The sequence below is a fragment of the Anopheles bellator genome, chromosome 2, assembly GCF_943735745.2.
Source record: "Anopheles bellator chromosome 2, idAnoBellAS_SP24_06.2, whole genome shotgun sequence".
NCBI lineage: Eukaryota > Metazoa > Arthropoda > Insecta > Diptera > Culicidae > Anopheles > Anopheles bellator.
Window position 1 is genome coordinate 83,500,132 of NC_071286.1, and position 15,828 is coordinate 83,515,959.

General features: G+C 50.8%; 1 protein-coding gene across 1 annotated transcript in view; it reads left to right on the top strand.

Moving 5' to 3' along the window:
- Positions 1-15,828, top strand: part of LOC131208213 (uncharacterized) — a 30,719-nt gene that overhangs the window by 12,022 nt on the left and 2,869 nt on the right. The window contains exons 3-13 of the mRNA XM_058200865.1: positions 698-821; positions 967-1,081; positions 3,491-3,584; positions 4,724-4,837; positions 6,582-6,785; positions 6,857-7,150; positions 7,241-7,371; positions 7,530-7,689; positions 11,918-12,080; positions 14,180-14,291; positions 15,695-15,776. Coding sequence (XP_058056848.1) covers positions 698-821; positions 967-1,081; positions 3,491-3,584; positions 4,724-4,837; positions 6,582-6,785; positions 6,857-7,150; positions 7,241-7,371; positions 7,530-7,689; positions 11,918-12,080; positions 14,180-14,291; positions 15,695-15,776 — 1,593 coding nt within the window. The remainder of the gene's footprint in view (positions 1-697; positions 822-966; positions 1,082-3,490; positions 3,585-4,723; positions 4,838-6,581; positions 6,786-6,856; positions 7,151-7,240; positions 7,372-7,529; positions 7,690-11,917; positions 12,081-14,179; positions 14,292-15,694; positions 15,777-15,828) is intronic.

Genomic DNA, 15,828 nt, shown 5'->3' on the forward strand with positions numbered 1-15,828 from the left:
CAGAGCCCTTCGTTGAGCCACGCTGGGCATCGGCATTTGCGGCAAAATACCACCACCGAAATGATGAGGTGCATAGTGTTTTTTTCATTTCTCAGTTCTGTTTCTTGAACAAGTCTGACGAACCGTTCCATTTAGTTTTAACCGCAACATGGGGGAAAAAGCTGGATAAAACTTTCCCGTTTCAGGAGTTTCGCGTTAATTATACGCTGTTTTTGAAGTAAGGATTTCGGCTGTTAACGATATGGCATAGACAAATACGATGCCCGCTGCAAGTTAGCTTAAGGAGAAAAGCTATTTTCGTGCAATTTTTCCCGAATTGCTCGTTTGCTTGTAGTTTCAAAAAACTGCGTTCAATCCCGTTATCCGACATGGTTCTATAGCTGGAAGTAGTTCTCATTATATTTTGGGGAATATTTCGGATCGGATTGAGCAACATTACTATTGAAGGTAGATCCTTTGGCATCCTCTCGTTAAATTCAGATTAGTATAAAAAGTAGACAACAACCACAAAAGATCCAATGCTTTAAGCATCGCTTTGATAATTTCCACTAACCCCCACCAAAAGGCCTGATACCGGAGAAAGGGAAAGGCCTGATCCATCGTGCCATTAGTTCGTCATCGATTCGATTGTTTGATTTTGACCCAGGCTAATGTTCGCTTCCGGCGGCCGGTCGTGCCGGTTTTCGTTTCGTTGCAGAAGTGTTCAGCGTCGATGGTGTCGAAGGACGAAACATTGAGCTCCAGTGCCCCATCACGGTGCCCCTGTCGCAGGTTTACATGGTGCTGTGGTTTAAGGATAACGCTGGCATCCCGCTGTACAGGTAAGGCGTGCTTCGACTCCCCGCCCGGTTTAACGATCATTTAACGATTTTTTGTTTTTCGTTTGTTTTCATTACATTTACAACACCGAAAACACTTGCCCACATCATCGTCGTCGCCGTGCCGTTCGTGTCCCCGTGTCCGAAGTGTCGACGTACGTGACAAAATCTCCCGCCAGCCGGCGCACTGGTCAGCGCCGGAAGTGTTTGGATCACGTGCCAAATTCAATATCGATAAGTCACCGGCGTCCCTGCTAATAAAGGTAATTTAAAGTGTGCCTTAAAACGTCCTAGTCGGAACTGCTCTCTCTCTCTCTGAGATTGATTTAAAATTGGTAGCAATTAGCGTCACATGGCAACGGGCTGCGCCACGGTGACGCTCGGCTTTAAGTTGTTTCTTTATTTCGAAATAACTTTTGCTATTATTACCATTTAATGGCATTTTACGCCGAAGGTGACTTGCTGAATTCACAACTTACATTTTATGTATATGCATGCGACGGCACTGGAGTGCTAATCGCCCCCGGGCTAGCACATCCGGTCACCGTAATAGCCACAGCAAAGGCGGGCGTTTGAGCCTCTATTAATTCAATCACAATGTGCGTCACCTTCAGCCGCACATGCAACTAATTTGCGGCACAATTGTGCCCACGTCTGCGTCCACCTAACGTCCGGTTACACACCGCCATCGAGGTGCAATCGGCTCCGAGGTGCCATGTAGCACTATAAATATTGGTTACCAGCCGACCACGCGATCTTCGTTCCGCCCAAAGTTCAGAAATAGAACGAACGAACGCTTATCGACATGTTTACTTTTTATGACGCGCGCTGAACATCGAACGAATGAGCGAACGTCGTGCGACTAAAAATCGATCAAAGTAGACGTCGATAGTAAAATATTTCAAAAGCAATTGTTCGAAATACGTACGGTTGTTGACGATTTTAAAGCTAAACTATTGATCGATAAACGATATGACGCATAATTTGCGTTCGGACACCATTTGGTATATTTATACAAGACTAGCGGGCGACTTATGTATTAGGTCGGGGAAAAAGAAATGCATTATTTTTCAATTTTTTCTTTGCTCTTTAGTTATATTTTTGTGCGAAAACGATCGTGGTCAACGCGTGATAAAGACCAGGAAGGTTCTACTGTGTATTTGGTGGGACTTGAACGGAATCATCTATCATGAGTTGCTTCCGTACGGCCAAACATCAAATTCAGATCTCTACTGTCAACAACGGTACCGATCTTAAACAAAGTTTTGAGTTTCACGTCAAAGTAATGGATTTCTTTTTCGCCAACCTAATCTACGTAAGACTTCGAAGGATTCAGGAACTGAAGCGGAGTACTAGGAAGCAAATTACTGCACCGTACATGCCAATTTGCAAGTCGCTTTGCGAGACTAATAATTTCGTACAGATTGCTCCACAACGTGCCACTCATCGATCGACTTCGGGAAAAGGTTGAGCTCCAATAAAAAAACAACAAACCGGGCCACGCATTATGCACGATGGGTCCACGTTCGCACGACACGCACGACAAGGAAGTACGGCTTTACCTCGTGAGGAGAGCCGCCCCTCATCCGACCGCCCGCATCCGGTCCGGTTGCAGTCCGTGTCCCGGCCAACGTCAGCGAACACAAGAAGTTGTAAAATTAATGAACAACAACACAGTGGAAAGCCAAATTCATTACGCTACAAATGGATATTGAAATTTTATGTCGCACACGATGGCCTCGATGTTGTTGGTTTTGCTCGCTCTCTCGCTCTCTCTCTCTCTGTGCATGACCCTCCCGTTCTCTCTTCACTCGCCGGAACCCCATTCGAGAGCATGCCAAACATATGCGCGCACGTGTGCTTCAAACCCGGGCCGACCAACATCCGACGGACAGCGGCCAGCCGAGTGCGCCGAGCGTGGTGTAAAATCAATGTTTAACCAAAGAAAATCGTGTTTGCGGTTGTAACCCATCTGCTGCCCCAGCGCCGCTGGTCGCGCAGCATAAGTTTGCGATTAATTTTTTGTTCCAATTCGAGCGGACTCCAACCGTCGGGTGCGTTCGCGTTACTCCTTTTTTTCCCGCGTTTTCTTTCATCACTTTCAAACACGGAGTTTTGGAGCTGGTGCGGGAAAACATGGCAAAAGAACCGGCGATTGGCCGCTACGTGCGTAATTATCGCTGGAATTCGATGGTGAAATACGGGCATTTTTTGCTGTTGTTTTGGTACAGATGTTGCTTGTAGTTTCGAAGTTCTGCCCTCGCCAGGGCACGGGTTTGGTGTTTAAGGGAAAAATGTGCTCCTGGGCGAGTTTTCTGTTTAATTTAATTAAAAAATGCGGATTGCCATTATTACAGAAGGCCGCCCGTCTGGTGTGCTACTCACATCGAAGGGCTATCGAAATGTGCTTCAGCCCCGACATGAATGGGGCAGTTCATTAGCGATTGATGTCGGGCCGGCCGGCCCTGCTATGCCAGGGTTGTCGCACAGAATGGACTGTAATTGGGCGGAATGAAATTGTTTGACTAAATTGTGTACCATTCAGCGCCTCCGATCCGATCGCGACCGTGGCGCTAATTAAATTAAGTAGACCCTGCACCCGAATTCCGTCGCACAGGGCCGTGGGACTTACTGTGATGTAAACTTTATGTGGTGCTTCTCTCACTTTCTAGAACCTCAAACGGCACGACCAGGGAGTCTACCGGTGTCGCATCGATTTTCGCACGATACAGACGCAAACATATCGATACAATCTCTCCGTCATCGGTAAGTGATCGATGGGGAGCGGGTTTGGATGGTAAAATAATTAACTCAATTATGCTCTCGTCGCAGTACGCGGCACTTAGCGGCCCCGAATGCTTCCACACAGAACGGCTCCCGTGCAAGGGACAGAACAATAGAATAAAGCACACACACGCAGAGCATCCTTAGCGCTGAGGGCCACTAACTGTCTGACGTAATTGCGAGGCAGGACAATCGTTTGTCTATCGCCGCTGCAAATGCACACAAGTGGGGCACTCGAAGGCTCGCTTCCAAGAACTCCACTCCCACTGGCAGAAATGCATTTTGAGCCCCGCAGAAGAACAATGACAGCCAAACAGGCGAATCACGAATGCGAGCCCCATCGGTGAACGGTGGCTGCCACATTTTGCTATGCTTCATTCGGTTGATGAATTACTGAAGGTGTTGCAATGCACTTGACGTAAGTGCCTTGACGTGAGGGAGGATCGTAAACTCATCCGCCCGGCAGGCGGCCCCTTTCTCTCCATTAGCATTAGACGTACCGGCGACGAGGTGCTCTTGCGCGCCTTCGACAGACCACGAAATGCTCGGTGGTTTGTGCTTGCCACTAGTGGCGGAATAAAAGAGTCTTTCACTTTGGGGAGTGGACGAATTTAAAGGCCTCCCCGCCTGCAACGGATTCCCACCCTGCATATGTGGTCTGCCTTTTAATTGCATGATTTTGTAGCCAGCAATTTATGGCTAATGATGATGCTAATGTGCCTGACTCTTTCAACAGGTTTCGTTTACGGACGGAGTCCAAAAGATCTACTTTCTAGTCGATGAATACTATGAGTCTTTTACCGTTGCATTTGAGGGTTTCCATTACTGGTAGGATGCGTTTTTAAACAGTTCCCTATGGACTCCTCGTATTATTTTATCGCGAGAAAATGTGATTCTTTTAAAAAAAAACTATGTATCACTTACAGAGAACAAAAGACTATTGAAGTAACGATTGAAAAGGCAACCACAAGAAGCACAGTTTACCGACAGGATTCACCGGCCAGATTGGCGCATCCTTCGCACAGTCAACCGGCCAACAAGACGGACGGACGGGCGAAGCTGGAAAATGGAAATTAAGACACTATACTTAAAAGCGGTCCACCTTCATTAACTATTTACAGTCCTGCCGGAGCAACCGGTGGTTCTGGATCGCTGGGGACGCCACATCAACGGCACGAAGCTGGGCCCGAAGGAGGAAGGTGACGACGTGGTAATCACCTGTCGCGTTTCAGGCGGTAAGTTTCAACCCACCAGGCCATCACAGGAAGCCATGTAAACTCGCCCCAGCGTCGCCATTTGCCTCCCTAATGCAGTGTTTTCATCAAGGCTCGGACCCTCTCTCTCCCCTTCAAATCCATTAACACCGCACCTGAGCCCGGAACGGGCCCACCCCCCGTCGAGCAAATACCCCTGGCCAACGGCAACGATCTCTTCGGCATCCGTCAAACCTCAATCAGGCACCGGGCTGGTACCCGGCACGTGTCACTCGCCGGTCGAATGCTCACTTGTTGTTGGGCCAACGTTCGCCCGTGGGGAAGGCGAGGCAATTCTCCAAACAACGATCCCTCTCGGGAGAAGGACAACATCTCGGCTAGCTTTGCGTGAGGCTGGAAGACTCGCTGCTGCTGACGGTTGGAACGGCCCCAACCCCGGGGAAGAGTTTCTTCCTTCTGCTTTCCGGGGCCCACTTCCGGGCCCGTGCCGGATGTTTCTCGAAAGTGCCTATCCGATTCTGCCACCGGGGGCGGGCTGGGAGTACTCATCCACTCTCGGGGGGGTTTCTTGTGCTCCTTCCGCCGCTGAGACGGAGTCGACCGGTAGTTGCATCCTTTCCCGGGGAGCTCGATTGGCAGCGGATGCAGCGCTCTGCAGTGGAACCCAGCGAAGGAAGGAAGCTAATAATCATCCCAGGACTACATCAAATATACTTACTCTCGAAAGCAAAAAAAAAACGAAACGAACCCTGGACTCCACACGGGACCCTTCCCCGCATTTTCCGGGGTTTCGTTCGCACCAACCACAGTGCGTTGCGCCCGTGGTTTTGAAGTCCGCTGTCTTCCGCTTCCGGCGTTCTTTCGTCCGGCCGCGCTAGAAACACTCGGCTCCGATTGAGTCGTACGCAGGCAGTTCGTCACACCGCTCGCCCTCCACTTCCGGTGCAGCCCCCTCGGTTGGGCTCTGTGTGTTAGAAGATTAAATCCTGTCCCAGAACGGGCCAGGAATTGAGCGGGGCCTGGGGGGGCGCGCGGGGAGGGCGAAAAACTTCACCGACAGATAACCGCGATGTGATGGGAAATGATGGATAATTTAAAAAGTTCGTGGATATTGGATAAGTTTTTAGTTTTTTCTTCTTCGTGTTTCTCGTGACGGTTGGTTACTGCACTTCCGGTGGGTCCGGCCCGTTAATACGGTGTTTGCCGGCATCTCTTTCCGTGTCGAAAATATCGGCCATGGTTCCGTGCAGTCCCCAGTCCCCAGGACTCCCCAGGAGGGATCGCGAAAGTTTTTCGGGGAACTCGGTCGGACAAGTCGGACTCCCCGGGAGTAATGAATTTTTAATTGAACACGGTTCGGATGTGTCGTAAATAATTAATCAGGACACAATTCGCAACCTTCCGGAAGGGGTTCAGTTGCTGGGTGCTGAGCGTGCAGCGTAGCGGCCCAGTCAAGAAATGGAAAGATTTTTTTTTCGTTCTCATCCGGAAAACTCGGTGTTACAGAAGGTCAGACATATTTCGCTTTCCTTCCAGTGCTTCTCACCGTTACTAATGGTGGCCAGCAGCAGCACTGCCTCATAAAATGCAAATTCCGTGCAAAGCTTCCGAGCGCACCAAGGTGTCCATTACACGACCCGGAATGGCCGGGACGAGAGTAATTAGTAAAGTGAGCGGCCCCGATTCGAAACGCTCCTTCGCGGATATAATACGTACCGTGCTCGACGTCCGTGTCTAACTTTCGGTACTACTTTCTGTGCGCCAGGTCGACCGCAACCCGAGGTACGGTGGCTTATCAACGGGGTCATCGTGGACGATCAGTACGAGCAAAACTCCGGCGATGTCATCGAGAACCGGCTGCTGTGGCCGACGATACAGCGCAGTGACCTGAACTCCATCTTCACCTGCCAAACGATGAACACGCGGCTGGTGGAAGCCAAGGAGACCAGCTACGTGCTGGACATGCACCGTAAGTGCGGCCGGCACGGTCCCTTCAAGACGCTCTCTGCCATTCACGCGCCATTTTTCTGTTCGCCACAGTGAAACCGTTAACGGTGAAGGTGATCAACGCCCCGGCCAGTCTGGTGGCCGACAAGCGCTACGAGATATCGTGCCAGAGCACGGGCTCGCGTCCGAACGCCATCATCACGTGGTACAAGGGGAAGCGGCAGATGCGCCGCACGAAGGACGAACTGCTCGATCACAACACCACCGTGTCGGTGCTCAGCTTCGTGCCGACGACCGAGGACGACGGCAAAACGCTCACCTGCCGGGCCGAGAACCCGAACGTGAACGGGCTCTTCCTGGAGACGGACTGGAAAATGAACGTCGTCTGTAAGTGGCGTCGTCGGGACTCGCGTCTTGCGTCTATATTTATTTGCACACCCATTCTTAACGGATTATCTTGCTCCCCTTCTCCGGCAGATCCTCCGATGGTGACGATCCAGCTCGGACCGACGCTGGTCGTCGATGACATCAAGGAGGGTGACGATGTGTACTTCGAGTGTCACGTCCGCGCCAACCCGGACTGGAAGAAGCTCCAGTGGTTCCACAATGTGAGTAAGGCACCGGGGTCTTCGCAGGTCAATCATTTACGGGTCCACCAAAAGCACTGAGAGTGTTTGATGTAATTTGTGCTTCACCAGGGCGTAGCATTATTACGGAGCAGAGTGTCGCGGGTCCGATCGACTTACCACTTCTCTTCCGTTGACAGGACATCCTGCTGCAGTATAATGGCACCGCACGGATCATCCAGAGCGGCCAGAGTCTCGTGCTGCAGAAGGTGACGAAACAATCGGCCGGAAATTACGCTTGCAGTGCAATCAACGCCGAGGGCGAAACCGTCAGCGATCAACAGTTTCTTCGGGTGAAGCGTAAGCATTAGCGCCAGCTGTTGATTTATCTTCCCGTCGCTCCGTTCCTTATAATTCCCTGGCTCCTTTTTTGAGGCGTCTTCCACTCTGTGGCGTCACGACTTGGGCAGTGGATTATTTGGTCACCACTACTGACCCCGATCGGTCTGCCCATCAACGCCAAGCATTCTCGCACCGGAAATTGATAGTTGATGGATTTTTCTCCTTTCGAAACCCACCCAACGCCGCTGACCTGCTGCGTCGGACTCGGACCAACCGAGCGTTGATTGCTCCGAGTGAATCGATTTTTTTGTGCAACTTTGGTCCGGTGCGAAGGTCCTAAGGATCTCCTTTTTCGATTTCCAGTTGTCCCTCAGGTGAAAACCTACCGACCGGACGGAGGAGGAGGAGGAGGAAATTGATAGTTGATGGAAATGAAATTACATTTAATTGCCACATCCTACACACCCTCACCGTGAGCGGACGGAAATTTGCGGTCAACTGCGTTTCGGTTTCCTGGCTTCGAGTTCGTAGCGGGACGGGCCGTGAGACGCAGTGAGACTATCCCACGGCCCGGCGTGTGGTGTGTCCTAAGCAAACACTTCCCACTACCCTGATTGAGGCCATGGGCCAGCAAATGGCCTTCGAAAACCCATCTTTAACTAATTGCAAACTCTCGATCGGCTCTCTCGGGGAACGGGACCCACTTTTGGATGCGGTCATTCGTCGGTCAACACGCGGCCTGATTTTTGGCTGTGTAAAATCAGTAGCATCAATAGCCTCGAATAAATCGGTTCTTCAAATGCCAAGAAAGGCAAATGAGCCTTGGGGCACTAGCTTGAGTTCAAAAGTCACTACTCAATGACGGACGGGTCAGGTTTCAATTAAAATGACACCAGATTGCCTCCTCAGGAATTAGGAGTGCAGATGTTGCCTTGGATTCCAGAACGTTGGGAAACAGGATGAAACTTGCAATGCATATTGCATACCTTTAGGCGCTCTACATGACACCGAAAATTCGAAACACGAGATCGCTAGAGATCGGTTTATTTTTAGTGACCTTGGATTTCAAAGCGTTATTTGCAATGAACCATATCTGGTTATCCTTCTATATATGATTTTTTTGTTTATTTCGAATCCACTGACCAGCGGATTTCATCATGAATCCCCCCGATCAACCGTAACCGAACAGCCTCAGCAGCAGCTTAGATTTACCCTGCTTAACACGTAACACACACTCCTATTGACAGCGAGGTTCACCCGCAGTAAACCGGCTGGTAATGAGCATGTTACGCGTCCGTAAAGCCGACCAGGACCCAACGTTGCCGCTTTGCCATCCAATTACTATTTCATTCGCATCCCGTCGTCCTCTAATGATAAGCGCGGCCCGCTGCAGACACTATGTTTGAAAGTATGATTACACTCCGCTTCGAGGAGACCAAGTCGGCTGGTCCTGGGTCCACGGACAAACACGGGCGCATGGGCGCATTGGCAATTACAGGCGCGAAAAACAGCCAACATACAATTTGCACTGCGGATTTATAATGAAACTAATTATGCAACAGCGAAAGGGAGAGAATGAGAGCGGGCGAACGAGATAGGGTACACGATGGGAAGACTTTGGCCGCGGGATAAGCTCCTTTCGCCGCCAAGGGATAACGGCTTCACCGAGGCCCATTCTCCATTCATTATCCTCGGCCTCCGCGCTTGACATGAGCGCGCACCCCGGCCAGCATAAGCCGCCCCAAACCGATGTGTAGTAAATTTGACTTATCTAACACAATGTGCGATTAAATTATTTGCCAAGATGGCGCGGCGCAGCTGCGAGCGGCGACGGCCCCGGGCCAGGGCAAGGGCTGCACTGAATATTTGCACCACTCCCGCCGCGTGTTTGCGAGCCGTGTCACGATGAAATTAGAGCGTGCAAAGAATGGCCCAGGCTGGTGGGCACGAGGTCGGCGGAATCTAGCGAAGCAGATAATTTGACCGATGTTTTTCCCGCACCGCGGAATCCGAAAATGCAACAAATTGCGTAAACGAACTGTGACACGCCGGGTCAGGCAAGCGGCTTACGAGATTTCGGCACCGGGCACGGGTCCGGGGAGTGGTCCCGGTGTAAGCTCCAGCCGAACCGTAACCACGGCAAGACTGTTGGGCCCCGGTCGGCCGTCGAAATGTTTGCGTCTGGTGCAATATGTCGAAATAGTTGAGTGCCGGCCAGCCCAGAGTGCAATTGCTAATGGAAGCCCCGGTTGGGTTGGTGGTCCCGGTGCCCTCTCGTCCGCACCTGCTGCGGCTTTCGGCCTACCTACACACCGGGATTGGTATCCCGACGCAGCCGGCAGCAGCTGCAGCACCCGCAGCATGTCTAACGCCCTGCCAATATTCGGACTATGCACCGACACATCGGCAGCATGGCGCGGATGCTGCCGGTGCTGCTGCAACTCGATCCTGCAACGCGGCCCAATGCAGTCCACCGTCAGCTGCATGATGGCGCGCCGGTGGTCTGTCAGAAAAGATGCCGTCATGATATTATTTGGCCGACGCTATTTTCTTTCGCGCATTTCAAAGTGCACCATTTCTGCGTCCCTACGCCACCGTTCCTAAATAGTTCTAATTCGGAATGAATATTTATACCCCCGGAGTGGCCCGAAATTCGTTGTTTAAATTGTTTTCCCCTGGAAAAAAAGGAAAGAACGGAACGTTTCTAATCAGCGGTGCCAGCGGTATCCAGCAACAAGTGAAGTGTAAATTGTGAAGCCGGTCATCATCATCATCGGTCGATTTCCGAAACGTCCGTTTTCGTGTTTTCCAATGGTGGCCGATAGGCTCGAACCAAGGCGGGCACACAAATATGCAAATATGCCGCCGCGCAATAGTGAACCCGAAAATGATTTATTGCATTAAAAGTGATGAAGTGATCTCTTGAATACGATAATGGGGCCGGATTTGCTGGACGCAGTAAACACCCGTGGGCGTGAGGGAGGCCTGGGTCCACGCTGGGCTGGCTAGCTTCAAACGCTTTCGATTAATTATATTTAGCATATATTATTAAAATATGTCCAAACCGAACGCTGGTGCCCCTAGTATCCGAGGAGTAATCAGATTATTCCGGCGGAATGCGATTCTGCAATATTGTCATTTATGCGACCGAGCGCCCACCGAAAGGCTTACGTGACCGGGGACCATGTTGCATGTTCGGGTCCGGGCGGGGGGGGCCCCCGCCCCCGTTGTGCCATGCTAATAACGGCGAGTACGGGGAGAAAAATGAAAACAAAATAATTGCACGGTGCGGTGTGCCGCGCCACTCCGGTGGAAACCGATCGCGTGCAGCGAGCCGTGGAAAACCGAAATTTCCATTCCCGATAAACGGCTCTCTCGGGCGGCCCAATATTGACTTGCGGCCCCCCCCCCCCCCCGGTTGGATCGGGGCCGTTCCAATCACCTCACTCAAATTGCGGCTAATACCGCACGATTACGGTGCTGCGGCGGTAGCGATCCGTGGGCCAGTGTAACGTATTAAATACGGTTTGCATCATAATCAAATGCACGCCGGCGACGACTAATTCCCCACGATTCCGGCTTCCGGGAAGTGTAAAAAACAAAAGCGATCCTTGAACGCAGGAGCGGTAAAATGGCAACACTCCAGACCCCCGGAACGTTCTTCTAAAAGGTATTGGGGGCGCCCCACTTGAAAACTCTAAGCCCAATTAAAGTTCCTTTTAAAGCCGGAACCGGAAGCAGCCAGGACTGATCGCCGGGATGTTGGCGATTGGCCAAAGCCCACGCTCCCGTTCCGCTGTTTGCCGTTACACTCCAGCCCGATGACACTTTGGCTGTGTGCGGTCCTTCAGTCACAGTTTAGAGGCACTTGTCACTCGTGGCACGAAAGGCCCAGAGGCTGGTGGTGCATGCACCGGAGCGCGTGTAACGCTTCACCGGATTGCGGCGGATTGTGCGGCGGAATCCCATTCGTCATTACTCGACTCGACTGATGTAAACTCACTCCGCTATCCGACGATGCGTTTCCGGAACGCCAGCTGATATGATTTTTTGATTTCATTGCGGTTCGTAACGACCACCGCCGACCGGGACGGAATTCAGCCAATCCGCCCTTCGCTCACCCGCTCCTTAATCCCCGCCCCCATCCCACCGTTTGAATGGCCACGTGTCGGCCCGCCCACGCGCGCATGTTGATGAAAGTAATTAACGGCATCACCACACATACACTCCCGATCTCTCATTACAGATGTTCCCGTGTGCGCCGTCGACAGGCTGAGTGCCAGCAGCAGTGGGGCAGCGAGCGTCGTCGGGTCGCCGGAGGGAGGCCGTGGCACCGGCATACTAATTGGTGCATCGCGCAACGAGAACGTGGAAATTCTGTGCCACATTTTTGCCGATCCACCGGCCAGGTAGGTAGCTCCGATCCGACCGGCACTGGGACAGGGACACGAAGGAAGGAAAAATCAGGAACAACAGAAAAAGTGCACACGTGTGGGGCGGGGTGTGGAGGGCAGCTGTGTTCCGGGGGGAGGGGAGGTTGTGTATCTTATGCAGCTGGATTACGTTCGCCGCTTCGGAGTGCACCGGTTGGGGTTTGCGCCTAGCAATTAGCACCGGTGTTGTTCGGTCGGAAGGAGCCGACCGTTGGGACTGACAGCGTGCTTGTAACGTAAATCTCGCCACATTCCATCGAGGCCAGCTGCAAACTGGATCTTGTAAAACATTGAAAAATTATGTTGGTTAATTATTGTTTTTGGGCAATGTATTCAACTACGGAAATTCATACTTCATCCAGCGATTTAATTTAGACTTTACTTTAGCCTTTATCTAACAATCAGATGCAAGAGATTAATTGTTTTTTTATGTCAAAAATTTGATTATATTTCATCTGTTTATCGAATCAAATGTTTTTAAAAATGATTTCGTGCACTATTTTACTCCGACAGACTGTATGTAACAGCAAACAAATCCCAGTAAGCTTTGCTACAAACCGAATGTGGCAGCCTCTTGACGTATCTACTGACAGTCTATAGTCTTCCTCTGCCAAATACTTACCAAGAAACGAATCGAGTAACGTTCGGAAATTGAATTTCGACAGCCATCATCTGGATATTGGACACAGTAAAAAACAGTTCAATCAAACGCGAAGCGTGCCGCCATTTACTCAATTCCACTGCCAAGCTTCAAGAGTTAATCGAACGCTGCTGCTGTAAGTTCGGCGAACAGTATGAACCCGAGCCTGCTGCGATCCTAAAAAAAATGCTCTCTCCCGAAAGCTCTCAGGCAAAAGCAGCGTTGGGAAGTTCAACAACTCCACAACACTACATGTGACCGGCATGTTTGCACGGCGCGGTCCATTAGTGTACCGAAACAATTATCAACAGCAAGCGGGGCTCGTTATGGCGAACTTAACAAAACACAGGCGGCCGCCTCGAAACTCGCAAGGACTTTCGGTTCTTTCACATGTTTTCGCGGTCGCTTCGGTGTGGTTCCTTTGGCTAAACTTTGCTCCCTTCCCGATGGGGCGCCGGATTTGGTTGCAATGCACGACGGAAAGCTGCCAACAAAGCTTGTCGGTGTGCAGCCCCTTCATTTTGTGTTAAAAATAAATAAAAAAGTGCAGAAAATACGAACGAACCAAAGACACGCCACGCTATATTTAATAACACACAGATAAAACACAGAACCCTGTGCCGTGTCCTGGGGTACGAAACAGCGAACCGCGGAATATGTGTGTTGTAGCGAAAGTTTTGCCCATTTTTGTTACCCAACCGGGAGTGGGAACATCCTCTGGAGGCAGAACCACCGGTGAGCGTCTTCGGTGGGCCACGTGGCGTGGCGAAAGGTTGTGGTGGGCTCGGGCTGCATGTTTACTTATTAAAAACTTTGCCACATTATAAAGGGATGCAATGGCATCGGTGCTGGGCGCTGGCGGCAATGCAAAACCCACGGCCAGGGCCCAGAGAGATGGTAATTTTGTTTACAATGGTCTCGTTATTTGATCAACATTTAGTTTTCGGTTCGGCCACAGGACTCCGAGTGGGCGAACGGAAAGTTGGAACAAGTTTTGAGTGCTTGATCGTGCGCTGCGAAATAGCAAAACGCTTTTTAATTATTAACCACCACTGGCCAACGGGCTGACGGACGTGTGGTGAGGGAAAGTGTCTTGATAAAGTTTCGATGGAAGCACGGGGACACGAAGGTCGTTCGATGCTAATGAGAGAATCACTACCCTGTGGTACTTCCATCGGCCGAAGCAATATTGGTGGCTACATTTTTTTCTGCTACGATGACATCAAACATGTCGATACAGTGAACGGAGCTAATTCGAAGGAATCTCGTCAAATTAAATTGTTTTCGCAGAAAACATTTTCGACTAGCGAGCGGAACGAAACGAACGAATGGTTACGACGACGACGACGACGACGTAGAACAGAGATTTGCTCTCGACGGAACATTGACATTTTCATCCCCTGTTGTGTGTGCTCTCTCGGTGTGCTATTTCCAGATCATTCCACTGGCGCTTTAACAATTCCGCGGAAATTCTCCAGATAGAGCCGCACCGCTACACCAGCCAGGGCAACGTCAGCGTGCTGAACTACACTCCCGTGACGGATCAGGTGAGTAGCCCGAATTGCCAGCGCCGAGCGACAGCAGCGCGGCTTCTGCCGTCTGAATAGGGATAATGCTGACGTGTAATCGAAATAGACTATAGAACATTGTGCGCTCCGCGTGAGTGGCTCTTAGGTAAGGTATTTCATCATGCTTCCAGGCTGTTGGCAGTGTTCGGCTGAAAGTTGTTGCCACTCGGAAACGGCACACTTTCGGCGGGTGGCCAGCAGCGGTGCATTCACGAGAGAACCCCCGGGATAAACGGTTATTGAAATAGGGCACACAAAGGGATGACACGAACGCGCAACTCGTTCACCATTAAATTGATTAAATAACCTTCCTACGTTGAAATGGCGCGCTCTATATTTACCGCGAAATCATAATCCCTCACGAAAAACACTCTGCACCGCGGCTTCGCATATCGCAATGGAGTTGCAGGCAGAACGCGATTCTCATTACACTTCTCGGCGGGACACTTCGGCGAACGCGTCAATCAGCCGCATTAGTCTACGGTGCTCGAGCTCGAGCAGATTACCGAAACCTTTCCGATGCAATCCGCGAGGTGATTGTTATACATATATTTTTTAAGAGTTTGTGGGCATATGAACTCCGGTGATCGGTGGACCGGGGGATTTGTCTGGTGCTCGGCCTCAGCCTCGTAAAGAGCGCGAGTGCCACTTCCGTCGCGCACGGAGAAAGGCTTAGGCATTATTAGCCTCCACCACCGGGACAAAGATCGGTCTTTCGACATAAGACCGGATCGCTCTCGGCTCTCGGCCGAAAAAGGGGAAATGTTCGTAAAATTGGTTTATGATGTAGGTTACGACATTGAATTATGCATAAAAATGAAGCGATTGCTCTCTCTGCGGAGGTGACGGTGTCTGCCTACATCGAGTTTGGTTTGCGAAAGTACAAGCTCTGTCACTTATTTTCCCCCACCGTTCCGTGCCCGTTTGACTGCCATCAAACCGCTGCTCGTTTGGAGCCACCGACTGAAGAGTGATTTCGAATCACGGACATAAAAGAACGTCCCACAAACATGCATTGTTTAATGCCGTGACATGGGCGAATGCTAATGGGCTGAGAGCGGAAGAAAAGGAAGAATGTAACAAACTGAAGTGGCGTTAGGGATGCATCTTAAAACATTCAATCCGATGGCATAATTCCAATCCAAGGGCTTAAGTACTGGGCGCCTCCATCGAACGTGATGCACCAGGCGTCTCCATGTCTCGAGATCAGGTTTATTATTTCATGTAACACTCGTAGATAACTCGTTTCAATAAGTTTTTGTTGGCCAAATCCTCCTAAACACTAACACCATCGAACGACTCCAGAGTTCCAAACGATAATCTACTCCGCGCGTGGCACTAACGCCCGGCACCGTCCGTTATTTATTCGCTCTCTTCCCCAGGACTACGGCACACTAACGTGTTGGGCCGTTAACGAGGTGGGCCCCCAGAGTCAACCGTGCGCGTTTCAGCTCGTCCTGGCAGGTAATGATTTTTGAGGTTGCAAAATCAATATCATCCCACCTGGAACTAACCC